The 10369-nt window shown below is 38.2% G+C and overlaps 1 protein-coding gene across 23 annotated transcripts in view; it reads left to right on the forward strand.

Annotated features, from left to right (window-relative positions):
• Dtnb (dystrobrevin beta) overlaps window positions 1–10369 on the forward strand; it is a 439182-nt gene that overhangs the window by 49396 nt on the left and 379417 nt on the right. For all 23 annotated transcript variants that reach the window (XM_023711049.1, XM_023711053.1, XM_023711057.1 and 20 more), the window contains exon 2: window positions 647–714. In XM_023711049.1, the coding sequence (XP_023566817.1) occupies window positions 648–714 (67 nt within the window). In that variant the 5' untranslated portion in view covers window position 647. The remainder of the gene's footprint in view (window positions 1–646; window positions 715–10369) is intronic.

The raw sequence follows: 10369 nt of genomic DNA on the forward strand, positions 1-10369 counted from the left end.
GGGTGGGTGGGTGGCTTAGCCCATCCTGAGGGTGGGGTTGGTGCAGATGCCAGGGATCAAACTGTGGTCCCCTGCACCTACCTAAGCTTGCCTAAGCAGGCTCTTTAGACTGCTTAGCTATCTCGCTGGCCCCAGCACATTTCCTGCACAGGAAACAAATGTACAAGGCCATTTAAATATTGACTGTAGAGTGACAGGCAAATAGCTCAGTGGCATAAGTGTCTTCCTGGCAAGTTCAAGGTCCTGAGTTTAATTTCTGGTTAAAAAAAAATTAAGTGTTGACTGTAGACTTTGTAGAGATGGGAAGTGAATCTGGGAATGAAAGAAGGAGGGCAGAAAAGGGAAGGGGAAGTAAAAATGATTAAGATATAATTATTATTTTCTAAGATGAATATAATTATTTCTCCAAGATGTTATAATTACTATAAATTTCCCAAGATGAATATAATTGTTATGTATTGCAAACTTATACAGAAGAAGCTAAACAATATTTTAGAAACTGCCAAATAAAGGGACAATGGCTTGTCTTCATTTGTATTTTTACTGTCTAAAATGTACAATTATCCTGCCTTCCTGTACTTTCTCACAACACAGTGATAAGCAGCATGGTTTAATTATGGTTTACTATGTCTTTCATTGTCTCTAGGATGATTGAAGAAGGTGGGAACAAGTGGAAGACCATGGCGGAGAAGAGGCAGCTGTTCATAGAAATGCGTGAGTTTATAGTACTCCTGGGGCCCTTATTCCAGTGTGCAGAATGCTTTCTTTTACTGCTAAGTCAACTTTGATCAGAAAATTTGTTATAAGCTTTAGAGAAGGAAGAATGGGAGATGAAACAAAAGATGGCAGAGAGGAATGGGATAGTTCTGTTTGTGAAGGATTGTTTTGCTGTTTGACTGCTTGTGTTTGATTTTTGACCATGTGGCTTTTTTTTTTTTTTTTTGAACCGGGGATTGAACTCAGGCCCTTGTGCTTGCCAGGGAAGCTCTTATTCCACTGAGTTATGTCTCCAGCCCCAACCATGTGACTTTGACCAGTTCACACTTACTGAACCTCATATTCCTTTGGCATTCATACTATAGGGCTGTTGATGGGGACCAGTGATTGTTAAACCTTTTCAAAACATACTACTTTTTTTTTTAATGCTACTTTAAGCATATACCAGCAGAAGAGTTTTATAAAATTGATGCTATATGGTTATAGCAGGAGAGTGGAGGCAGATGCTTAGCCTAGGGTAATCCTGAACTCCTTGAGGAGTTCTAGAATTCTGCATATAACTGTGAAAATCAAGTGAGGGATTACAGGCATATGCCAACACACCCCTTGCAGCAAGTTGGAGGCCAGCCTAGGATACAAGGTGAGTTCAAGGCCAGCTTGAACTGCATAGTGAAACCCTTTTTTTAAAAAGGTCCCCCCTCAAAAACAACAACAACAACAACAACAACAACAACAACAACAACAAAATACCTGTGTGAAAGTCAGTGGGTAAAGTACCAAAAAACCTTTTCAACTCTCAGCATTAAAATACACACACACACACACACAGTACACACACACACACACACCCTCTTAACATTAAAAAAAAAATTTGTAGAAACTTAGTCATGGGAGACAGAGTTTTGCTTAATTCAGATATTTGTTGTGTTGTCAAGTATAGGCTGGACAACTATTTGTTAGGGATGGTAAGAAATTTTAGCATTGTCTGGGTAATGGCTGAGTGATCCTTAAGGACTTTAGTAGTTTCAACTCTAATTGCCATTCATTCAAGTGAGATACTTTCTCCATTTCACCTTCCTGAAAAAGGAAAAAAAAATTTTTTTCAAAGCACAGCTGAATTTTATCTTATAAATGAGTCTTGAGTCTGTTTCTCTGATCACACTGGTGGTATATCCAGGGTCTGAGGTTAGATTAGCTGGTTTGGATCTAGCTATATAACTTTTAGGGAAGTTACTTAATTTCTCTCTGCCTCTGTTTCCTCATCCATAAAATAGAATAGTTCTGACTTCGTAGAATTATTGCGAATGTTAAATGGATAATGTTAAGTAAAGCACTTTGCACAATGCCTGATGTACAATAGTAAATATAGTTAACTATATTAACTATATAGTTAAATTTTTAAATTTCTGTTACTTTTCTGAGCTAAAGTAGTAAGTTTCTGATACTTTGTCCAATTGGCCCTTTCAAGTCTGTTATCTGTGTGCTTGATTGAATCTTCTGACTCTGTGTTACTTCTTTGCTTAAATCTCTATTTTGCTTTGTGTCACTTTGATGATGCCTTAGGCATCTTCTTTTGTTTGTTTCTTCCATTCCCCTTTGTATCAGGAGCCTTGTAGGTTAGTCAGCTTTTTGTCATAATAACAACATACCTGAGATGATCAACTGTTAAAGAAAAAAAGGTTTGTTTGACTTCTAGTTTTGGAGTTTTCAGTCTATGATTGTTTCTTTTGGGCCTGTGTCAAGGTAGCACATCATGGTGGGTGGGTGATGGAGTACAGCTGCTCACCTGATGACAGCAATACAAAAGAGAAAGAAGAAGGAGCTGATGTTCTGCTATTCCCTTTGAGGAGATAGCTCCACTTCCCAGTAATGCCAAACTTTTACCAATGGGCCTTTCAGGGACTTTTAAGATCCTATAACACCTTGCATGCCATTTCTCAACAGTACTTTGTTGGCTTTACTCCAGATAGGTTATACTGTTTTATATCTTTGTGCCTTTGCTAATTCCATCGTCTCCTTCTTCTGGCAGACTACTCTTGACTATCTTTCAAGATTCAAGGGGTAAGGGCCAGCCAAATAGCTCAGCGGATTAAAGCACCTGCAAGCAGGCTCAGGGGCTGGGGTTTGATCCCCAGCCTGCTGTGTGCCCCCCGCCCCCTGCACTGAGATGGGCAATTGAGACTGGGCGTGGTGGTGTGTTCCACCAGGGGGCAGGGCTGGCTGGCATTTGGTGCTGGGGGATTGAACCGTGGTCCCTGTGCTTTGCTAAGCTTGTTCTAAGTAGGTGCTTTAGACCACTGAGCCATCTCACCAGCCCTCATCATTCTTTTTGGAGTAAAGATGCTCATCAGTTGGTAGCTTTTTTCCCTGATTGTTTTGCTTTAATATGTGTTTTATTGTATAATAATATAGCTGTGCCAGATTTCTTTTGGTTAACCTGCCTGGTGTAGTACAACTATTTCCATTGTTTTTTCTTTAAACTTTTCTGAATTGTTAATGCTTTGTCACCTGTAAACAGCATAAGTTAGTTTATTTTTATTTTTTGCAGTTAGATTACTTTTATTTTTTTTTATTTTTATTTTTTTTAAAATTAATTAATTAATTTATTTGTGTGTGTGTGTGTGTGGCCAGCTCAGCCCACCAGGGGGCAGGGCTGGCTGGCATGTGGTGCTGGGGGATTGAACCGCGGTTCCTGTGCTTTGCTAAGCTTGTTCTAAGTAGGTGCTTTAGACCACTGAGCCATCTCACCAGCCCCTAGATTACTTTTAAAAAGTAAATGTGACAATCTGCTTTTTTACCCTCTCAGTCTTTTGAATACTGAGAAATTTCTTTTTTTACACCTCATTTGTTGCCTCAGTTTGGTTTTTTCATTTGCTTTCTCTGAGATAAATTGAACTTTCTTCCTTCTACTGTTTCCCTCTACTTGGTTCTGAGTTTTCTGTTTACCCAGAAATTTTAACAACAATTAAAATGAAACAAACCCTATCAATATTTATAACTTCAAAGTAATTTAAGAGTATTAAAATGTTTTAAAAGTACCTCCTTTATGAGATGTATGCTGTTTAGCCCCACAGATAGACTTTTTCTCTCTCTCTGTCTCCTTTTATTTATTTATTTTTTCCTTTTTTGTCTTTTTTTTTTTTTTTTTTTTGCTCCAAATGCCTTCAGGGCATGTTTGGCTGGCTTGAGTTGTGGGGGATCAACCACAGGAACCTGAGCCTGACTGCTTTGTTGAAGCAGCCACTTAAAGAACTGAGCTAAGGGGCAGGTCCCTCCTTTTTTGTCTTTTTGAGACAGGGTTTCACTATACAGTTCAGGCTGCCCTTGAACTTGCTCTGATTATCTTATCTCAGCTTTCCCAAGACCTTTAAACTGGGTTTGGTATCCATTATGTTCTCAGCCTTTTTTTCTGTTTTTTTAATATTTATTTATCTATTATTATTATTATTATTATTATTATTATTATTATTATTATTATTTTGTATCCTATTGAAGGGTATATAGGGTGAGGGTGTTCAGGGTCTCGCTACTAAATCTGACTCATGGTGATCCGCCTGTTTACAGCCTCCCAAGGGCTGAGATTACAGGCGCATGCCATGCCCACTTTCAATTGCCATCTCAGCAAGCCCTGGGCATGGGGGCAGGCCCAGGGTCAAACTGGCCCCTGCACCTGCTTGCAGGGACTTTAATCCACTGAGCTATTTGGTCAGCCCCCTGTTTTTTATTTTGAAACAGAAATTTTACTAAGTTGCTAGATTGTTTAGGCTGTGCCTTGAACTGGCTCCTTTTGCTCCAGTCTCCCACATCCTTGCATCATTGTGTCTGGGAGACTTTGACATTATTTTATAAAATTAAATTTTGTGAATACAGTCTATTTGGTTTTCACTTTTGCTTCATATTATGTTTTTCTTTTAAATCCAAAGGAATTTAAATCTAAATCTAGGTGGACCAGGCATCTGTCTCTTTCATTTCCCTTTATGAGATTTTTCTACCCTTTTTTCCTGGCTCATCCATTGAGGGAATCTCTGTTTAGTGATCTTGGTTTTATTTGTATCTTCTTTTATTTTTTATTTTTATTTTTTTTCAAGGTTTTATTGATAAACAGCAATGAGACAGTTTCAAATCAAATCGGAAGTACAGTTTCAACAAATAATACACTGCATATATTCTTCTTAGTGGTTAATTGCTGTACAAGATGTGGACTTGTGATCCTATTTACAAACACCATTAGAACAAATCATTCTATTCATTAAGAGAATGCAACTATATATCTATCGCAACCTCTTTGAAGTGTATCTTCTTTTATGATGAGATCTCTCCCTTCATTTTGCTTCCTAGGGTTTTTATTTTTACTTCCAAGGAAAAAATAAGGTGTCATTTGTGTTACATATATACATTAACATTCCTTTGAAATTTTTTTTTGTATTAGAAATGTCTGTAATAGTCTTTTTTTAAAAGAAATTTATTTATTTATTATTATTATTTTTAAATTTATTATTATTTTTTACATTTATTTAGTGTGTGTGTGTGTGGCCAGCTCAGCCCACCTGGGGGCAGGGCTGGCTGGCATGTGGTGCTGGGGGATTGAACCGCGGTCCCTGTGCTTTGCCAAGCTTGTTCCAAGTAGGTGCTTTAGACCACTGAGCCATCTCTCCAACCCCTGTAATAGTCTTTAGGGCATTTAGAAGTATTATATGTACATCTATGTCTTGTCCATTTTCTGTTGCTAATAACACAATACCACAGATTGGGTAAATATAGAAGAGCTTTATTTATTTAGGTATTTATATTTTTGTATTTAGTACAGGGTTTACAGGGTCTATAGGGTCTCACTATGTAGATCAGACTTGTAATGATCCTCCTGTTTTTTTTTTTTGTTGTTGTTGTTTTTGTTTCTGTATTTTTAGGGAAGGGTCTACAGGGTGTTCAGGGTCTGACTACTAGATAGGACTCATAGTGATCCACCTGTTTACAGCGTCCCAAGAGCTGGGACTACAGGGGTGTGTCACCCCGCCCAGTCTCAGTTGCCCATCTCAGTGCACCCTGGGGATGTGACTGGCACAGCAGGCCTAGGGATCGACCTGGGGATTGACCCCTGCCTCTGCCTAAGCAGATACATTAATCCGCTGAGCTATTTGGGTGGCCTGAAGAGCTTTATTTTGGCTCATGGTTCTGGTCCAAGATTCTGGGGAATGTTTTCCTGCTGGCAGAGTCCAGAGGGGACCCAGGACATCTCATGGTGGGAGAGAGGGGGTTCCTATATTGGTAAAATGCCCTTAGCATTCAGTCATGGGGGCTTCATGCTGGTGACCTCATCTAATCCTCATCACATCTAAGGTCCATGTGTAAACATCATGATAGGCTTAACTTTTTACTTATTATTACCTCATAGGAGGGATTAAAGTCTAACATGAGTTGGAGGAGACAGGCTGTATTGAAGCATTAGCAGCTTACTAGATCTGTAGTCTTCACTTTTTCTTTACTTTCTTCAATTAGGGTCCTTTTGGTAGTACCCTCTTATCTTCCATTGGTTCACTGAACACCTTTGCCAGATCCTTTGCCTCCTGGGAATACAGTTTTGAATCTTCTTTCCTACCTGAGGAGGGCTAACGTATGGATTGATGTGCATGGGATCTAGAGTAACTCCTGGCCATTCTACATGGTTAACATAATGCTCGGGTGGTGCTTGTGATCAAGTGATACTAATGGTGATTCCACAGTGATTATGGGTAGGGGATTTTGCTTATTTTTGTGCCTTCTCCTGTCATACCACAGATATGTGCCTGGGTGTGCGCATGCGCGTGCGCGTGTGTGCACACACACACACACGCACACACACTCTCATATTGGTCCTGTATGTCTATTATGTATTTCTTTTCTTACAAAAAGCTTTGAAGATGATTTAGTTTCCATCTTTGTCATTCCCCAAGAACTCTTCCTCTACCATAAAATTGAAGGAAGTATTTTTAGTGCACTAAAATCACAGCTGCGGTTGCCCTTTTCTTCAACATTTGTACAGAATAGAAGTTCCTTTTATTTAGTGGAAAGAGTTGCATGAAATACAGAAAGCTGTCAGTGAAAATCAACTTCAGGATGATACCTCTAATAAGAAACATTAGATTTATTTGTGGAGTTTGGGAAGAATGGTTTTTTACAGGTACTGCAGTGCTGTTCTGAAGGTTTTTCTTTGCTGCTAGTGTAGCATTTTTCATAGGACTTTAAGCTTCCAATCCGAGCAAATGCAATAAGATCTTTCCATTTGTCACTTTGCTTTTCTTGAGCTTTGGTTATTCTATGTAACATTCATTGCCTATTCCCTTGAATGAGGACAAAGTAATCCCTTCTTGTCCTGCCCCATCTGCCTCCCACACTTCTTGGGTACCAAGGATCCTCATCTTGTTTCTGTTAGCTGTAGAGCTTCACTGAATTCTCTAGCTTGGATTAGAATTCTGTCTGTGCATTTAGTTAGTACCTTTTGTACCATTTCTTCAAAAGGTTTAAAAGATATTGTCTGGCCTTAGTATTAAAATGACATTTCCTGGGCTGGGGATACAGCTCAGTGGCATAGCACTTGCCTGGTAAGTTCGAGGTCCTGAGTTCAATGCCTAAAAGCTGAATCTGAGTTTGGTACCTAAAATACCCCTCTCAAAAGTCATTTCTTGTGTTTTTTTTATAATGCAATGAAGAATGAGTAATCAGTTCTGTTTCAGAACTCCCAGAGGGATAGCATAATCATTTTGTATGTATGTATGTGTGTAGAGATTTTTTTTTTTTTTTCGGAACCGGGGATTGAACTCAGACCCTTGTGTTTGCCAGGGAAGTGCTTATTCCACTGAGTCATCTCCCTGGCCCCCCCAAGAGATGGGTTTGTTGTATGGCCTACACTGGCCTCAAGCCAGCCTCCTGCCTCAGCCACCTGAATAGCTAGGATCACACAGTGTATGACACTGTGTCTAGCTCAAGTCTTTATTTATTTATTTGGTATAGGGTCTTGCTATGCAGCTCAGCCTCATAGTGATCCTCCTATATCAGCCTCCCCAGCACTGGGATATAGGAATATGCTACCATGCCTGGTTTCAGGTCCTGCATGGTGCACCTGGGGTTCAAGGGCCATCATGGCATGTGGTACCAGGGATTTAACTTGGGTTCTTGAGCTTGCCAGGCAAGTGCTTAGACTGCCAAGCTATCTCCCCAGCCCATTTTTACTTTCTTTACTGAGAGCATTATATTTTTATTTGCCAGACTACATTTTAAATTAGTGACTCTGATGTAGAGGTGGTACAGATTTAGCATAGGAAGTTCCTCCTTTTTCTAAACTAGTTAGCCTTGCATTTGTGATATTTACTTGTTTGTAAATCTGACTCTTAACCGTACCACAGAAAGAGGCTGAAGAGAGTGAGTTATACCAAGTGCACTGACTTTTTCATGCAATTATGTGTCTATTAGCAAATATGACCTAATAGCTGGCATCTGATCTTAGATTAGCAAACTTTGTTTATTAATTGGGGATGAAGCTCTAATTACCTAGCTGTTTTTATTAGTTTTATCAGTATATCCAATTAAAATAGTTCATAAATATTGTATAAATGTTTAGACAGTAAAATTACTTGCAATGAACAAAACCAGAGGACTCTTTTTTTTTTTGTGGTACCAGGAATTGAACTCAGGACCTCGTGCTTGCCAGGCAAGCACTTATTCTACTGAGCTATCTCCCTAGCCCTAAGCCAGAGGATGCTTGCTTTCCGTCACTAGAATTTTATATTATAATCCAGATTTTGTGTTGCTGGCATAAAGATAAACCTATGTGTTAGTCAGTTTTCAACAAAATAACCGATGTCAATTGAAAAATATTCAGATTTTATTCAGGCCTTGGCCTCTTGTCTTCAATACTTTTGTGTTTGTGGCAACACAGTACATTGTGGTAGAGGAAAACCCTTTACTTCGTGATGAGAAATGACAGGAAGCAGAGTTCCATAAATGCCTTTCAGAACACATTGCATTTTTGTTTTGAGACAGGATTTTTTGTTGTTGTTTGTTTTGTGCTTTTTGAGACAGGGTCTTGCTTTGTAGTTCAGACTTGGCTTTGAACTCACTTTATAGCCCACTTAGCCTCCTAAGTGCTAGGGTTAAAAGCATGCACTACCACATCCACTAGACAGGATGTTAGAAACTGACTTTCAATTTGCCAGGCTAGTCTTGAATTCTAGATCCTTCCTGACTCACCTGCCAAGTGTAAGGTTAAGGACATAGTCTTAATGAATAAAAGGGAAGGATTTCTACTAGGTATAGCTTCATACCTTCAGAATGTCAAACTGAGGCTAAGTCTTTAACACATAGGCCTTGATTCAGAGCATTTAAGATCCATATTATAATAGCACAAAATTAAAGGGATAGAAGTGAAAGCCTAGAATGAAACCCATATATTTACAGTCAATTACTTTTTAACAAGGGTGTCAAGACCATTCAGTAGAGGAAATGGTCTTTCTGAACAGACAGCTGTAGGGAAACTGGATATCCACATTTATTTGGAGCCTTGCTTCATAGCATGTATTAAATTAATTAAAGAGGATCATAGACATAGACATTTAGAGAAAAACAGCTACATGTGATGGTACACACATGTAATCTAAGCTACTTGGAAGGCTGAGGCAGGAGTATTGTAAATTTGAACCCAATCTGGGCCCTTTGTGAATCCCTATCTCAAAATAAAAAATTGTTGGAGAGAGAGCACAATAATAGAGTACTTGCCTAGCATGCTTGAGGCCCTCCATTTGATTCCCTGTACTGAAAAACAAAACAAATGATACCCAAGTGACGACAATATCAAGCAACTAATAGAAGAAAATATAGGTATAAATCTCCTTGGCCTTTATATGTACAAGGTCTGCTGAGATACACCTCCAGAAACACAAGTTGATGAATGAATAAATTAGGCTTCATCAAAATGATAAACTGTTCTGCTTCATACATCAAGGGTCAAATGACTGCCAACAAAATGAGAAAAACTATTTGCAAATCATATATCCTGCTACTTCTATTGAGAACAAAGTAGAACTTATTAATTATAAAGCAGTTATATAGTGAGTAGAGGCATTGCTAAGGAGCAGAAGTTTCTTTTTGGGATGATTAAAATATTTTAAATTGATTTTGGTAATGAATGAACAGTTCTTTTTTATAGTAAGATTCATTGAATTTTGTACTTTTAGTGGCAAATTATAGGGTATGTCCATTGTATTTTTATGATTTTATGTTCACATTAAGTAGAACTATACAATATGTGTAATAGAAATTTTGTGAGAGCCAGGTAGTGGAAGAAATCATTTTAATTATGATATTAAGGTAAAGGTGGAAGTGAAATGAAGAGAAATATTTTATTTATTTATGTTTTGGAAAGTGACAAGTTTTTATTCTTTATTGTGATTGAATAGCATTCCTTCGTGTGTATACAGTATACTTTCTTTATCCATTCATTAGTTCTTTTATTTTTTATTTATTTAAATTTTTTTTTCAAAGTTTTATTGATAAACAGATAGCAATGAGACAGTTTCAAATCACATCGGAAGTACAGTTTCAACAAATAATACACTGCATATATTCTTCTTAGTGGTTAATTGCTGTACAAGATGCGGACTTGTGATCCTATTTACAAACA

Source organism: Octodon degus, unplaced genomic scaffold, assembly GCF_000260255.1.
Source record: "Octodon degus isolate 3935 unplaced genomic scaffold, OctDeg1.0 scaffold00019, whole genome shotgun sequence".
NCBI lineage: Eukaryota > Metazoa > Chordata > Mammalia > Rodentia > Octodontidae > Octodon > Octodon degus.